This window comes from Gopherus flavomarginatus, chromosome 1 (genome assembly GCF_025201925.1).
Source record: "Gopherus flavomarginatus isolate rGopFla2 chromosome 1, rGopFla2.mat.asm, whole genome shotgun sequence".
Taxonomy (NCBI): Eukaryota; Metazoa; Chordata; order Testudines; family Testudinidae; genus Gopherus; species Gopherus flavomarginatus.
This window is the reverse complement of record NC_066617.1, coordinates 22,905,797-22,923,316: the sequence shown is the minus strand read 5'-3', so window position 1 is coordinate 22,923,316 and position 17,520 is coordinate 22,905,797. Positions and strand designations below refer to the sequence as shown.

Genomic DNA, 17,520 nt, shown 5'->3' with positions numbered 1-17,520 from the left:
AAGGAGATCAGGTTGGTTTGGCACAATCTACCTTTTGTAATACGATGTTGTATTTTGTCACTGTCATAACATATTTCCCAGATTTGGACCTTAGCGTCCAAAATATGGGTGTTAGCATGAAAACCTCCAAGCTTAGTTACCAGCTTGGACCTGGTAAAGCTGCCACCACCCAAAAAATTAGAGTGTTTTGAGGCACTCTGGTCCCCCCAAAAACCTTCCCTGGGGACCCCTAAGACTCAAATTCCTTGAGTCTTACAACAAAGGGGAATAAACCATTTCCCCCACCTTCTCCCTTCCAGGTGTTCCCTCCCTGGGTTCCTGGAGAGATACACAGAAGCAAGCTCCATGAATCTAAACAGAGGGACTCTACCCTCCCCGTTTCCAGTCCCAGAGGGTATGCAAAGTCAGGCTTAGTAAATCTAACACAAAGAGATTTTCCCCTTGACTTCTTCCTCCCACCAATTCCCTGGTGAGTTGCAGACTTAATTCCCTGGAATTCCCACTAAAGAAAAACTCTAACAGGTCTAAAAAAGAAAGCTTTATAAGAAGAAAGAAAAATACATAAAAATGGTCTCTATGTGTTAAGGTGACAAATACAGGGTCAATTGCTTAAAAGAAATATGAATAAACAGCCTTATTCAAAAAGAATACAATTCAAAACACTCCAGCAACTACACACACGTAAATACAAAAAGAAAGCAATATAAACCTTATCGTCTTACTATCTTGTACTTACAACTTGGAAACAGAAGATTAGCAAGCTGGAGATAGAAAAATCACTCTGATAGCCAAGAGGGTCAGACCCAAGACAAAGAACAAAGAACTCACACCCAAAACTTCCCTCCACCCAGATTTGAAAAAGTCTTGTTTCCTGATTGGTCCTCTGGTCAGGTGTTTCAGGTTACTCCTTTCCAGGTGAAAGAGACATTAACCCTTAGCTATCTGTTTATGACACGCCCCCCAAATTGCAGACAGTGGGGAACCTTACTGGCAGCGATTTGCTCCTAGAACTTTAAAATAAACAGATTAATACAACACATGCACCTTTACATATACCACTAAGTATATAACTAACAGACTTCTACATTTGAAGAACACTTTTTAACTACTGGATTCTGGGAAACTCTCACGGGAGAGAGCATCAGCTACTTTGTTAGAAGCTCCTGAAATGTGCTGAATTTCAAAATGAAAATCTTGGAGAGCTAAACTCCAACGAAGAAGTTTCTTGTTGTTCCCCTTGGCTGTATGAAGCCACTTTAGCGCAGCATGGTCAGTTTGTAGCTGGAACCGCCGTCCCCAAACATATGGGCGTAGCTTTTCCAGGGCGTACACAATGGCATAGCATTCCTTTTCACTGACTGACCAGTGACTTTCCCTCTCAGACAGTTTCTTGCTGAGAAACACGACAGGATGGAAGTTGTGATCTGTTGCTTCCTGCATGAGAACTGCTCCTATATCACGCTCAGATGCATCCGTGGTTACTAGGAATGGCTTGTCAAAGTCCGGGGCCCTGAGCACAGGGTCAGACATGAGCGTTGCCTTAAGTTGGTTAAAGGCCTTTTGACACTCATCAGTCCACTTAACTGCATTTGGCTGGGTCTTTTCGCTCAGGTCGGTCAGTGGGGCAGTGATTTGGCTGTAGTGTGGTACAAATCGCCTGTAGTACCCGGCCAAGCCTAAGAAGGATTGGACCTGTTTGTTTGACTTTGGGACAGGCCACTTTTGGATAGCATCCACCTTGGCCTGTAGGGGGTTCATGGTTTCTCGACCCACCTGGTGTGCCAGGTAAGTTACTCTGTTTTGGCCTATTTGACACTTTTTGGCCTTAACAGTTAGTCCGGCCTGCCTGATACGCTCAAAGAGCTTTTTCAGGTGTAGTAGGTGTTCGGGCCAGAAGTCTGAAAAAATGGCCACATTATCGAGGTAGGCAACTGCATATTCACCCAGTCCTGCTAGTAGACCATCTACCAGCCTCTGGAAGGTGGCGGGTGCATTTCGCAGCCCGAAAGGAAGGACATTAAATTCATATACCCCCGCATGGGTGACGAATGCTGACCTTTCCTTGGCAGGTTCATCTAGCGGTACTTGCCAGTACCCCTTGGTTAAGTCTATTGTAGAGATGAACTGGGCACGTCCCAACTTCTCCAATAGCTCATCGGTGCATGGCATTGGATAGTTGTCCGGACGAGTTATCGCATTTAGTTTACGGTAGTCCACGCAAAAGCATATTTCCCCATCTGGTTTGGGTACCAGAACCACTGGAGATGCCCATGCACTGGTAGATGAGCGGATTATACCCATTTGTAGCATGTTCTGGATTTCCCGTTCTATAGCAGCTTCGGCATGAGGAGACACCCGGTAGGGTGGGGTTCTAATGGGGTGAGCATTACCTGTGTTAATGTAGTGGTATGCTCATTCAGTCCGTCCTGGGGTGGCTGAGAACAATGGGGCGAAGCTAGTGCACAGCTCCTTGATTTGTTGCCGCTGCAGACATTCCAGGGTGGTTGAGAGGTTCACCTCTTTCATGCCACCGTCTTTTTTCCGTTCGTAGTAGACACCTTCAGGCCACTCAGCATCATCTTCCTGGACTGTAAACTGACAAACCTGTAAGTCTCTGGAATAGAAAGTCTTGAGAGAATTAACATGGTACACTCTGGGCTTTAGTGAGGAATTGGGAAATGCTATGAGGTAGTTCACAGTTCCCAGGCGCTCTTGGACCGTGAATGGCCCTTCCCATGATGCTTCCATCTTATGGGCCTGTTGCGCCTTCAAGACCATAACCTGGTCTCCTACCTTGAAGGAACGCTCTCTGGTATGTTTGTCATACCAGGCCTTTTGCTCTTTCTGAGCATTCTTTAGGTTTCCTTTAGCAAGGGCTAAAGAGTGTCGGAGGGTGTTTTGTAGGTTGCTTACAAAGTCCAGAATGTTAGTCCCTGGAGAAGGTGTAAACCCTTCCCATTGCTGCTTCACCAACTGTAATGGCCCCTTAACCTCGTGACCATACACAAGTTCAAACGATGAAAACCCTAAACTGGGATGTGGTACAGCCCTGTAGGCAAACAGCAACTGCTGCAACACTAGGTCCCAATTATTGGAGTGTTCGTTGACAAATTTACATATCATGGCCCCCAAAGTTCCATTAAACCTTTCCACCAGGCCATTGGTTTGATGGTGGTACGGGGTGGCAACCAAGTGGTTTGCCCCATGAGTTTCCCACAGTTCTTTCATGGTCCCTGCCAGGAAATAAGATCCTGAATCTGTAAGGATGTCGGAGGGCCAACTTACCCTGGCAAAAATGTCTGTTAGGGCCAGGCACACAGTGTTGGCCCTGGTGTTGCCTAGAGCTACTGCTTCCGGCCATCGGGTAGCAAAGTCCATGAAAGTCAGTACGTACTGCTTTCCTCTGGGCGTCTTTTTTGGGAAAGGACCCAGAATATCTACAGCTACTCGCTGAAATGGGACCTCAATTATGGGGAGTGGCTGGAGATGGGCCTTGATCTGGTCTTGGGGTTTTCCCACTCTTTGGCATACCTCACAAGACCGGACATACTTGGCAACATCCTTGCCCATCCCCTCCCAGTGGAAGGACTTCCCCAATCTGTCTTTGGTTCTGTTCACCCCAGCATGGCCACTGGGATGATAATGGGCTAAGCTTAAGAGCTTCCCCCGGTACTTAGTTGGAACCACCAACTGTTTTTGCGGCTGCCATTCTTCCCGGTGTCCACCAGAAAGAATCTCCTTGTATAAAAGTCCTTGGTCTATAACAAACCGGGATCGATTAGAAGAGCTGAGAGGCGGTGAGGTGCTCCATGCCGCAGCCCAAGCTTTCTGAAGGCTGTCATCTGCTTCCTGCTCAGTCTGGAACTGTTCCCTTGAGGCTGGGGTCACCAGTTCTTCCTCAGACTGGGAACTTGGGCTTGGTCCCTCTGGAAGAGATGTAGGTGATGGGGTTGTTTCCGTTGCTGGTGAACCGCTCTCCGCTGGTGCACCTGAGGGTATTTCAGGCTCTGGCTGAGCCTTTTGGGTATGGCTGTCTGTTGCTTTTGCCAGTTCTGGCTCGCTGGCGCCCTCTGGCATTGAGTTTGAAGATGTAGTTGCACTTGCTGGTGTTGGTTGCTGTTCCAGTTCCGGGCCTGGGACTGGAGGTGCTGTGGCTGTTTCAGTGGTTGGCATGGAATCCGGGTCCACTACCTCTGTCTGGGTCTCTGGTAACACAGACGGGGCCTCTGTGGACGGCTCAGGAACAGGAATGGGTCTGGAAGCTTGCCTGGTTTGGCTACGTGTAACCATTCTCACTCTCTTGGCCCGCTTCACCTGGTTGGCCAAGTCTTCCCCCAGTAGCATGGGGATGGAATAATTGTCATAGACTGCAAAAGTCCACATTTCTGACCAGCCTTTGTACTGGACAGGCAGTTCAGCTGTAGGCAAGTCTACAGCTTGTGACATAAAGGGGTAAATTGTCACTTGGGCCTTTGGGTTGATGAATTTGGGGTCTACGAAGGATTGGTGGATAGCTGACACTTGTGCCCCCGTGTCTCTCCATGCAGTAACCTTCTTTCCACCCACTCTCAAAATTTCCCTTCGCTCCAATGGTATTTGAGAGGCATCTGGGCCTGGGGATCTTTTGGGTGATGGTGGTGTAATGACTTGCACTCGCATGGTGTTCTTTGGACAGTTGGCCTTGATATGTCCCAGTTCATTACACTTAAAGCATCTTCCAGCTGACTGGTCACTGGGTTGAGGTGGGTTACTGGAGACTGGTGAGGTGGAAGAATAGGGTATCTGTGGCTTTACTTGGGTTGTAGGTGGGGTCTTTGGTTGCCCTCGGTTGTAGGGTTTATTGTCGGTGTGCCCTCTGGGGTATTCGCTCCCCTTGACAGTAGCTTTCTTGCTTTCTGCCACTTCCATCCATCTAGCTCCAATCTCCCCCGCCTCGGTGAGTTTTTTGGGTTTTCCATCTTGTATGTACCATGTTATGTCCTCAGGAACACCATCCAAGAACTGCTCCATTTGTATGAGGAGGTGCAGTTCGTCTATGGATTTAACATTGTTTCCTGATATCCAGGCCTCATAATTTTTCCCAACGTAGTAGGCGTGTTTGGGAGATTACACATCTGGTTTCCACTTTTGGGTTCTGAAGCGCCGACGGGCATGATCTGGGGTTATCCCCATTCTGTATCCGGCCTTGGTTTGAACAAGTTTATAGTCGTTCATTTTCTCCTTAGGCATTTCAGCTGCCACCTCTGCTAAAGGTCCACTGAGCTGTGGCCTCAATTCTACCATGTACTGGTCTTCAGAGATGCTGTACCCAAGACAGGCTCTTTCAAAATTTTCCAAGAAGGCCTCGGTGTCATCACCTGCCTTGTAGGTGAGAAATTTCTTGGCATGTGGAACCATAATTGGCGAAGGGTTGTTAGGATTGGCTGGGGCATGTTGCTTAGCCTTTTCTAATTCCAGGGCCTGCCGGTGGGTTTCCCTCAGGAGTTCCAACTCTCTCCTGTGGGTAGCCTCTTTTTCTCTTTCCCTTAGCTCCATCTCTTTTTGTTTTATTTCTAGTTCCTGTATTTTTTTTCCATATCTTGCTTGTGCTCTGCGTCTCTGATTTGTTCCTCGGCCTCCATTTTTGTCTTGGAAGGCATGGTTCCTGTTTTCTTGTGTTGGGGTGCCCTCTGGTGTTTATCTTCTGAACTGCAGGTTCTCTGTTGCCTCCTGGGGTCTGCCTAGCAACAGTGCCTTTTTCCCTTTCTTCCTCTAGCTAATCTTTTAAATGTAAAGTAAACTAGAAAAACCACTTTATTTGCATGTGTATTGCTGGGATACTTGACTCACAATCGGAGTGCTATTGTCTGACAAAAGACCCGTTTGTCACAGCTTAATATGCAAGCTACTGCCAGGAAACCACAGAAAAAAAAATTCTGGTTGCTTTTAAAACCAAACCCTCTCTGCTTAAAAGCCACTAGCAGAGAAAAGAAAAATATAATATTCCTACTGGCTTCTGGATTCTATCTATCCCACCACTGCATACCATGTCATAACATAATTCCCAGATTTGGACCTTAGCGTCCAAAATATGGGTGTTAGCATGAAAACCTTCAAGCTTAGTTACCAGCTTGGACCTGGTAAAGCTGCCACCACCCAAAAAAATTAGAGTGTTTTGGGGCACTCTGGTCCTCCCAAAAACCTTCCCTGGGGACCCCAAAGACTCAAATTCCTTGAGTCTTACAACAAAGGGGAATAAACCATTTCCCCCCCTTCTTCCTTCCAGGAGTTCCCTCCCTGGGTTCCTGGAGAGATACACAGAAGCAAGCTCCGTGAATCTAAACAGAGGGACTCCACCCTCCCCGTTTCCAGTCCTGGAAACACAAGTACTTCCCTCTTCACCCAGAGGGTATGCAAAATCAGGCTAGTAAATCTAACACAAAGAGATTTTCCCCTTGACTTCTTCCTCCCACCAATTCCCTGGTGAGTTGCAGACTTAATTCCCTGGAATTCCCACTAAAGAAAAATTCTAACAGGTCTAAAAAAGAAAGCTTTATAAGAAGAAAGAAAAAATACATAAAAATGGTCTCTATGTGTTAAGGTGACAAATACAGGGTCAATTGCTTAAAAGAAATATGAATAAACAGCCTTATTCAAAAAGAATACAATTCAAAACACTCCAGCAACTACACACATGTAAATACAAAAAGAAAACAATAAAAACCTTATCGTCTTACTATCTTGTACTTACAACTTGGAAACAGAAGATTAGCAAGCTGGAGATAGAAAAATCACTCTGATAGCCGAGAGGGTCAGACCAAGACAAAGAACAAAGAACTCACAACCAAAACTTCCCTCCACCCAGATTTGAAAAAGTCTTGTTTCCTGATTGGTCCTCTGGTCAGGTGTTTCAGGTTACTCCTTTCCAGGTGAAAGAGACATTAACCCTTAGCTATCTGTTTATGACAGTCCCAATTACCATTGACCTCAGTGTCCTTAACTACTTTCTCATTCAAAATTTTTTCCAAGACCTTACATACTACAGATGTCAAACTAACAGGCCTATAGTTACTCGGCGCACTTTTTTCCCCCTTTCTTAAAAACAGGAACTATGTTAGCAATTCTCCAGTCATATGGTATAAATCCTGAGTTTACTGATTCATTAAAAATTCTTGCTAATGGGCTTTCAATTTCATGTGCCAGTTCCTTTAATATTCTTGGATGAAGATTATCTGGGCCCTCCGATTTTGTCCCATTAAGCTGTTCGAATTTGGTTTCTACCTCGGATGTGGTAATATCTACCTCCATATCCTCATTCCCATTTGTCATCCTTCCATTATCCCTAAGCTCCTCATTAGCCTCATTAAAGACTGAGACAAAGTATTTACTTAGATATGGGGCCATGCCTAGATTATTCTTTACCTTCATTCCATCCTCAGTGTTTAGCAGTCCCACTTCTTCTTTCTTTTTTTCTTCTTATTTATATGGCTATAGAACCTTTTACTATTGGTTTTAATTCCCTTTGCAAGGTCCAACTCTACATGCCTTTAAGCCTTTCTCACTCCATCCCTACATGTTCTGACCTCAATAAGGTAGCTTTCCCTGCTAATCCCGCCCCCCTTCCACTCCTTATAGGCTTTCTGCTTTTTCTTAATCACCTCTCTGAAATGCTTGCTCATCCAGCTTGGTCTACAACTCCTGCCTATGATTTTTTCCCCCTTTTTTGGGATGCAGGCTTCTGATAGTTTCTGCAACTTTGACTTGAAGTAATTCCAGGCCTCCTCCGCCTTTAGATCCACAAGTTCTTCTGTCCAATCCACTTCCCTAACTAATTTCCTTAATTCTTTAAAGTTAGCCCTTTTGAAATCAAAAAGGCTTTTAGTGGTAGGAGTCTTTTAAAACAGTAAACCTGGACTTGCTGCCTATAATTATTTTCACATTATTTACTTTATTTTGCTTTGTTTTTTTCACCCTCTTCAGATGATGAACCCCTTCTTCTCCAACTAGGGCACCAGTTCCACACAGAGCTAAGAGCCAATTTCTCTGCTGCTGTCCCAGTGGCATGGGTGGATTTCTACAGGTGCCAGGTGCTGGGGTCAGAAAGTCCATTGATTAACTATGGAGCAGCATTTCTCAAACTGGGGTCTGCACACAGACACCTGGGGGTCGCCAAGGGTACGGGGTCTGTGGTCCCTGTTGATCCAACTTCTCCCCCTCCCTCCCAGTGCCTCCTGCATGCTGGGGAACAGCTGTTCAGCAGTGTGCAGAAGGCGCTGGGAGGGAGGGAGAGGAGCCAGAAAGAGGTGAGGAGAAGAGGAGCAAGGATGGAGTGGGGACGGGCAGAGGTGGGCTGGGGGTTGGGCCTTGGGGGAAGGGGTGGAGTGGGGGTGAGGCCTGGGACTGAGCGGGGATTTAGGGTTTAAAAAAAATTAAATTCAAATGGGGATCCTCGGGTTCCTAAAGTTTCAGAACTGCTGCTATAGAGCATACATTGATCTTCCTATTATCTGAGGATACGGTGCTGCTGCCTGGGCCTGACAATTAGCCACAAGTCCCACACCCAACAGTCATTCTCCCAACCCCACAAAAGAACTCACAGATGTCCCGATTGAAGAAGGCGCTTAAGAACATGAGAGAATTAGGAGTTCCTGACAACATTAGGGCTCCTGAAGCTGTAAAATCATCACTCATTAGTGCTTCCAGGGCCAATGCCCCAAAATCCTGGCTCAGCAGGGGATGGAGGGAAGGAAGCTAGTGGAAAGTCTAGTATCCCCACACACTGGAGGGTGCTGTGTGCATTATGGTGGATTTAAGGATATCGTCTGTCTCTCTCCCTCAAATTATTTGATAATACAGAATCCAAATTAGGCAGAATCCAAACTAAATATTAATATAACATGAATGTGTAACACCAACAGATCACGGTCACCAGTATCGAACCTGAGACCTCTAAAGCTTAGTGCATGAGCCTCTACCGCTGTAGTGGGCAACCTGTGGCTCGGGGGACTTCCCACAGCTCCCATTGGCTGGGAATGGCAAACCGTGGCCACTGGTAGCTGCAGGCAGCTGTAGCTGTGGAAGGTCAATGTAAACAAACTGTCTCGCAGCCCGTCAGTGGCTTAACCATGATGGGCTGTTTGCGGCTGCAGGTTGCCCACCACTGCTCTGTCTGAGCGAAAAGCCACACGGCTCTTAGCTAAGGCTGTAGCAGATTCATTCATCTCTAAGTGGTCTTGGTGCCACTAGAGGGGACAGGATGTGTGTTGGTTACACACGCTCAACATAGGTTTCCTTGCCTTCCCTCCTACTGAAATGTACAGGATGTTTGTGAAAGAGATACAATAAGACAGAGGAGAAACTAATTGTGAACTAATATTCACTAGGTAAAACACTGTGCATCTGTTCTTGCTTTCCACCTCTTCACATTCCTTCACCTCTTCTTTTTGTCTCTCTTCTCAATTTCTCTTATTTTCCCTCTCTCTCTTTTTAAGCTCCTTCTCCTTTCTCTTCACCTCTTTCTTTAAAAAGCTTCACCATCTTTTCTCTCCTCATCTTCTTTTTCACAACTCCCCCATTTCCTACTGCTCTCTCCCATATTATGTTGTTATTTCTTCTTCTTCTTCGCTCCCCTTTAGTTCTTATAGTCTCATTTCAAGGACTCCCTTGCCTATCACTTCATTTCATTTTCTCACAATAGCATCCCTCTCAGAATCCTCACCTCTCTCTTCCTAGACACAGAAGACTGTCAACTCTCTGCTAACACTGCTTCTGTTTTTAACTTGCAGAAAGTAATTGGGTATAACAGTGGTCACAAGTTTTGATGGCCTCAAAGGGGACTCTTCCCTCTCTGCAGGGTATTTATTACTAAGTTTATTCTTACCATACTGTTTCTTTCACAGCCACAAAGTTCACTGTTGCACTGGAAAATAGAAGAATAATAATCTTTAGGGAATGGTTTCTTAGAAAGTCTGTTCTATTACGTGATATTCATTAATTCATGAGTATAAATAGTTGGATTCAAGACAAACCCAGGTGTTTTTTGTGTGTGCCTGGCTGTCCACTAAAGGGTTTTATACTGGTACCCATTACCATGGTATCTGAGTGCACTGCACTTGCCACTTGGGGTCAAAACTCTGCTCAGGGTAGATTTATTTATTTATAGATTTTATTAATTCCCTCTTTGTTTCTTTTGGTTGGTAGTAGTTTGTATACACACACACACACACACACACACACACACACACACACACACACACACACACACACACACACACACACACACTGTTGATTAATCACAGTTAACTCACACGATTCACTCAAAAAAATTCATCGTGATTAATTACACTGTTAAAACAACAGAATACCGATTGAAATTTATTAAATATTTTTGGATTTCTTTACATTTTCAAAGATATTGATTTCTATTACAACACAAAATACAAAGTGTACAGTGCTCACTTTATATTATTCTATATTATTACAAATTTGTACTGTAAAAATGATAAGAGAAATAGTATTTTTCAATTCACCTCATACAAGTACTGTAGTGCAATCTCTTTATTGTGAAAATGTAACTTACAAATGTAGATTTTTTTTTGTTACATAACTGCACTCGAAAACAAAACAATATAAAACTTTAGAGCCTACAAGTCCACTCAGTCCTACTTCTTGTTCAGCCAATTGCTAAGACAAAAAAGTTTGTTTACATTTACAGGAGACACTGCTGTCTGCCTCTTATTTACAATGTCACCTGAAAGTGAGAACAGGCTTTGCAAGATATTCTAAACATTCCTATGCCCGTTCATGCTTCAGCCACCATTCCAAAGATCATGCTTCCATGCTGATGATGCTTGTTAAAAAAAATGCATTAATTACATTAGTGACTGAACTCCTTGGGGGAGAATTGTATGTCTCCTGTTCTGTTTTACCTGAATTCTGCCATATATTTCATGTTATAGCAGTCTCGGATGATGACCCAGCACATTTGTTTTAAGAACACTTTCACAGCAGATTTGACAAAAGGCAAAGAAAGTAACAATGTGAGATTTCTAAAAAAAGCTACAGCACTCGACCCAAGGTTTAAGAATCTGAAATGCCTTCCAAAATCTGAGAGGGACAAGGTGTGGAGCATGCTCTCAGAAGTCTTAAAAGAACAATACTCCGATGCAGAAACTACAGAACCCAAACCACCAAAATAGAAAATCAACCTTCTGCTGGAGAGTATCTGAATCAGATGCTGAAAATGAACATGCGTTGCTCCACTCTGCTTTGGACCGTCATCAGCATGGACGCATGTCCTCTGGAATGGTGGTTGAAGCATGAAGGGAAATATGAATCTTTAGTGCATCTGGCACATAAATATCTTGTGACGCTGGCTACAACAGTGCCATGCTCTCACTTTCAGGTGACATTGTAAACAGGAACCAGGCAGCATTATCTCCTGCAAATGTAACCAAACTTGTTTGTCTGAATGATTGGCTGAAGTAGGACTGAGTGGACTTGTAGGCTCTAAAGTTTTACATTGTTTTATTTTTGAATGCAGTTATATTTTGTACATAATTCTACATTTGTAAATTCAACTTTCATGATAAAGAGATTGCTCTATAGCACTTGTATTAGGCGAATTGAAAAATACTATTTCTTTTGTTTTTTATAGTGCAAATATATGTAATAAAATAAATATAAAGTGAGCACTGTACACTTTGTATTCTGTGTTGTAACTGAAATCAATATATTTGAAAATGCAGAAAACATCAAAAATATGTAAATATTGTTTAACAGTACGATTAATCATGATTAATGTTTTTAATCACTTGACAGCCCTTGTGTGTATGTGTGTGTGTGTGTGTGTGGGTATACATACACAAAAACACAGCACACAATAGAAGGAAGAAAGAGTGTGTGTGTGAGAGCGAGAGAGAGAGAGAGAGAGAGATGGTGGGCACAGAAGCTACCAAAACCGAAAAGAGGTGAACATCCTTGATCTATGAATAGAGTTAAAGTGAAAAACTGGCATGTTCCTATGTATTTTTTCCCCAACTATATAAAAAATACATAGGAACATGTCAGTTTTTCACTTTAACTGTGTTCAGAGATCAAGGAGGTTCACCACTCTTCAATTTTGGTAGTTTCTGTGCCAACTCTCTCTCTCTTTCTCTCTCACCCCCCCCCCCTTCTTCGTTCTATTGTGTGTTGGGCTACTCAGCTCCCAGACCACACTGCAGCCTCTTTTGCACTCACTGACTCCCACAAGTCGACTTTCTTTCTTTTTCAGACAAACAGCTTTCTTCACCTCATGTTGATGTGTTGGCACATGGAGTTGTTTCTCCGCACTCAGCTTACCAGTAGAGCGACAGCTCTGATAATACTAGCATGCCAGACATGAATCTGGGTTCCCAGCAACTGTGGCTCATTGAGCCTGTTTGTTCCTCAACTACTTCTTGTCCCTCCCCTTCCCCAGTGTGTCAGATCCTCCCTTTACTTTTCCTTCTAGCTGCCACTAATTTTCTCCCCTTCTCATTCAACTCCTGCCAGGGGAAGGGTCCCAGAACTGAGGCTGTAGGCCAGCCTGAATGTCTATGCCACAATTAAACAGCCTTGGAGCCTGAGTTCTGGAAGCCTGAGTCAGCTGGCACCGGCCAGCTATGGGTGTCCCTGCTTTTCTGAGAGTTTTGGCTCATTGTAAAAACACAATACTGTCTCTAGTGGTTGACATATGCCATTGCTATGCATTTTCTTTTCTCCATTGTTACTATTAAATCTTGAGATATATTCTAACCTCCAACGCAAGACATGTATAAGTGTGTAACTGAAAAAATACAGCTGCTTTTTAATAGATGCATTTTGCGTTTTGAATGCTTTAAACACCACCACCAGTCAGCAACTGTGGACCTTTGTGAAGTTGTAATACAGACTTCCCCTTGCCTGCACAGAAGGAGGAAGCACCGGCTTGTGCTCATAGCTTAGAGAAAAAGCAAATGAAGTTCAACAGAAGTCAATCAATTCCTTACCAGGCTCTTGGTTGTGGTTTTGGTGAAATTTTCCATCCAGCTGTTTGCATCAATTTTTATTCCAACAACTAAAACAAAGAAGCAAACAAACAAACCAGGACATTCTATTTAGCAAAATGAAAGGAAACAACAACAACAACAAAAGGCAAGATCCTAAAACAAATGAAAAATTCACCATAAAAGTCTAACTTCTGAAGCTGATAAACTAAAAGAAATCATTTTTCTGACCAGTCATCTGTCCTCCAAGGCCCTTCATTATTCTAATTGTAAGCAGGGTCAGGCTGAGCGCTACCTTGACATCTGGTGGTGAATTGTAGAGAGTGTGGAAAGAATTTTAAGAATTTGCATTGGCATGCACCCCCCCCCCCACTTAGCATAACATAACCCCACAGCAGCTTGGGATGGGACAGCTTTGTGACAGAAATGACTCAGCCTCAGTTGGGTGGTACTTGCTAAACATGGGACATGAGTTCCAAAACCCCATGAATTGAGAGAGGTTGGGGACTGGTGTGTGTACCTGATGGTATGGGCCCCTTTTGAGGGCCTGGAACACCAATTGCACATCCTCCTCTCTCAAATGTTAAAGAGTACAGCTAATTTTTAATTCTGTTAGGAGTCTATCTAGAGACTGCTGAGCTGAATTCATGTTGGGCCAAAGGTGCACCAGCACCAGGGCTCCCCTACTAAGAGCTGAAATCACTGAAAGAGCTGAATTGAGATCACAGAGTGCTGTGCTAACTAGTGGGGGAGCCTGAAGACCTATTGTTAAGCGGCTGGCAGGGCAGTTTGCAGTGTGTTGGAGCAGCCCATGGAACAGTGAGCGGAGTGAAGCGGTTTGCAGGGACAGCTGGAGGAGCGGCACAGCTGGTGTGGTGGAGCTGGTCGTGGTGAAGGCTGCAGCAGAACTCCACGGAGAGGCGGGGCAGTTGGCCCTGGCTCATGTAAGGTGCCCCTTAACACCCTGTGTGAACTTCCCCCCCCTTTCCACCCAGGCTTGGGGGGGGGTAAAACTCTGCAGATAAACTCTCGAATTCTGGGGTGGCACTGACCAGAGACTTTTGGGTTGTTGGACTTTGGGGTGATTGGACTTAAGACCCTAAGGGGAAAAGGACATTGCCAAACGTACCTGGGGGTGGTTTTTTGTTTGTTTGTTTGTTTATGGTTTGTGTTATAATCCTGTTTGTGGTGTTTCTCCAGTGGGATGCCGCATTGTTTCCTTCCTTTATTAAAAGGATTTTGCTACACTCAGACTCCGTGCTTGCGAGAGGGGAAGTATTGCCTCCTAGAGGCGCCCAGGGGGTGTGGTATGTAAGTGTCCCAGGTCACTGGGTGGGGGCTCGAGCTGGTTATGCATGGTGTTATTGAAACAGAACCCCTGGATACTGAACCCAGCCCTTGTTGCTGCCAATTCAGAGGGGCAGAAGGGTTACATAATCAACCAAATATCTTTACTAACACACTATCAGCTTTTTGACTAGATTTTCACCAGCAAAATTAAAAAAAGCCTCGTGAAGAAAAATTTTAAAAGACAGACTGCTTTGAGATTTCAGTTAGATTTCTTATGGACGTTCGTGATGGGAAACAACAAAAGAACTTGTGTATTTAGAGTGCTAGCACCATTCCATCTCACCTGCGGGTTTAAGAAGTTTTCCACCAATGGTTATTTCCACAGCCTTGCTCACCATAATGCCTGTTTCATAGCTACTGGCATCACTTTCTGAGAGAAAAAACAAAAGGTTAAAAGGAGCGATGTGATCTTTTCCTATTCCTGGCCCTAAATAAAGAAGTCCTACCCCTCAACGCAAGTTCAATCAAGAAATTAACCATTATTTAATTGGCAACCATCATCCCCAACCCAAATCTCTATATGAAAATGTTGCACTTACTAATTGTACTTAATAGTTACCCCCAGCTATGCTTAGAATCCTGAACAATCAGAACAGTTTGAGGAAAATATATTTTGCTCTTTTTTATTTACTTTGTTCATTTGACAGCTCTGTGTGTACAGTTAGTTCCACTGTTCTGTGTAGTTAGTCTGATTCTGCAAACACAGCCGGGAGCAGCCCCATGAAATACAGAATAGGGACCATAGATTGTATGGTCATTAAATAGAGCCCGTACAGTCTTCTAGTCACTGGACAGTGCGCAGCCCACTAAGAACACTCAGTAAATGATGACTGGTACTGTGACAGGCTAACCTGCAGGCAGCATTGTTTAATATGGAAAATGAAGTAACAAAAAAAAAAAAAAAAAATGTCCTGAGACTTTCAAAGGAACAGGATTCCTAAAAGGTTTTGAAGCAGACCATTTTACTACCTGGCTAGTATTTTTTGAAAACTGCAATAATTAAAATGTATATGAAATAATTGTAGATGAAATAAAATACTCCCTCTAAGAGGGAAGAGTATCTCATTCACAGCAGCATCTCCTTTCAGAGGAGCATGACAAGGTTAATGTGTCTCGGTGATGGACCTCTTCTCATCAACCCCAGTTTATTATTTGGATATTTAGGTTTTAAATATTACAAAAGGTCACAAACCATTTCAGCAGAATAAAACTGATCTGTAAAATAATTCAAACTCAAAGGTTTGAAGTGTTAAATAAATCAGTGGCACAGTCTGGCCTCCACGCAGAAGAAAAGCTCTCAGGACCACACAGTTCTGTGACTGCACTTATCCAAGCTCATTTTGGAAAAAATAAATAGTGTGGTGTTAAAGCAGTGGTGAAACTTCAGGCCTTCCTTGCCACTTTGCACCTCCCTTTGGGCCTGGTTCCCCCCTGGATGGCTAGAGCCAACACTGATGAGATCTAGGGAACTCAGCTATATACAATTGCTCTTGGATCCCCTCTCCGATGTCAATACATGGAACTGAGGCTCTTGCAGACTGTATGATACACGGACACTGTAGTTTCCTTCACACAAAAAACTCTGCATTTGAGAAATCTACAGAAACCTGTCAAGCCCAATTAATTAACAAAATATAAAACCAACATGCATTTTAGCCTGTTAGTCACCGGGAGAAACAATGCAGAGCACATCACCTGACTAGGATGGATGACTGATTGTGATGACAGTTTCCAAACCTGAGTGACATTTATTTTAGAGCTGCTTCCCCAATGAACCAGCAGCCACTGTTGGAATGTCTGTTCTGAACTATGCAACTTTAAAAAGCGAACTCAGCTGCAAAGGAGGAAAACATCCACAAATGTTTATATTGTGCCAGTTTCCTCTGGAATTTCAAAGTAGTAATGACTTACTGTTGTAGTATGGAGCTGTGAAGATATAGTTGTCATTATCCAAGCTCCGTTTATAGAAACTGACTTCATAAGTTTCAGGATTTTCTGTCCAATCATCTCCTGCCCTATACATGGGGGGGAAAAGGTCATAAAAAAAGAAAGTCTGTCAGATTTTCATTTTGAGCTGCAAGGCAGAGGTTTATTCCCCCACTTAATATAAATGTCTTGATTGGGAAGCTCCTTTTATTACAATGTATTTGTGCCTATCGTTCATGAAAGTCTGAGCTTTCAACAACTTAAATTACAAACTGCAATGAGAAAAACAAAACCAAACAGACCACAGAATGGAGAAAGGGTTCCCCAAAACAACATGGACCAGGTTCAGAATGGTTATAAGGACATTTTTCTGATTTTAAATCTATCACTGGGTTTATTTAAAACATAAAACCATAGACTTATTTTGCATGACATCCTTTATTGAAAATCACACAAGCAGCTTAACAGACTTAAGAGAGGGAGAGAGAAACTGAGCACTACAGGCATATGAGAGGCAAATCCACTGGGGAACATACTCCGTAACATTTTTAATGGGTAAAATATACAAAATAATCCCAGGGAAAAGATAAATTTGCCATATAAATTCATATTAATATAATCCCCCCCCACATCCTAAATAACTGAAGATAAGAATTGCATGATATGGTATGAAATGTTATCACTTTCATGTGTCCTCTATACTATCTGTTAATGTTGGATCACTCCCCTTTACATTCTGGGAGTACTTGTGAGTACTGTAGAGTATTCATGATTTTCAAGCTTGTCAGCCAAATGAATGTTGAGCTGTTAGGTGTTAAGTGGTCACATGGCTTTTAGAAGGACATCACTTTACTGCGAAGAAGCTTTGATTGACCTGCTCCTGCTTCACACTCAGTAGAAATTCAATAACATTACAGACCAGTTTCAAATGTGACATAGCTAAAATCTGCAGTTCAAAGAAAATCAAGGCACATATGAGATTTCACATGTATCAGTGCAGATTATTTCAGCAGGAAAAGTTGCTCTCAGATCAGCTGTCCATCAGTCAGTGCATTGACATACTGACTAAAAGAAAGATCAGCTGACTTTTTTTAAATTTTATTCACCCAAATTTTGGGCATCCATCGTGGGCCTAAGTATGTGTGTGAAAGCACTGTGTCCATGTTATTCTCCAGTTCCCACTTGTCTTCCATGGGAGCATATCTCCTTCAGAAACTTTGCTCTTAAACCCATTTGAGTCTCGGGAAGCTGTGAACTC

General features: G+C 43.5%; 1 protein-coding gene across 4 annotated transcripts in view; it reads right to left on the bottom strand.

Annotated features, from left to right (window-relative positions):
- CACNA2D1 (calcium voltage-gated channel auxiliary subunit alpha2delta 1) overlaps positions 1-17,520 on the bottom strand; it is a 613,296-nt gene that overhangs the window by 30,616 nt on the left and 565,160 nt on the right. For all 4 annotated transcript variants that reach the window (XM_050936798.1, XM_050936799.1, XM_050936801.1 and 1 more), the window contains exons 27-30: positions 16,248-16,351; positions 14,620-14,706; positions 12,990-13,057; positions 9,860-9,898 (exon numbers count right to left, since the gene is read on the bottom strand). In XM_050936798.1, the coding sequence (XP_050792755.1) occupies positions 9,860-9,898; positions 12,990-13,057; positions 14,620-14,706; positions 16,248-16,351 (298 nt within the window). The remainder of the gene's footprint in view (positions 1-9,859; positions 9,899-12,989; positions 13,058-14,619; positions 14,707-16,247; positions 16,352-17,520) is intronic.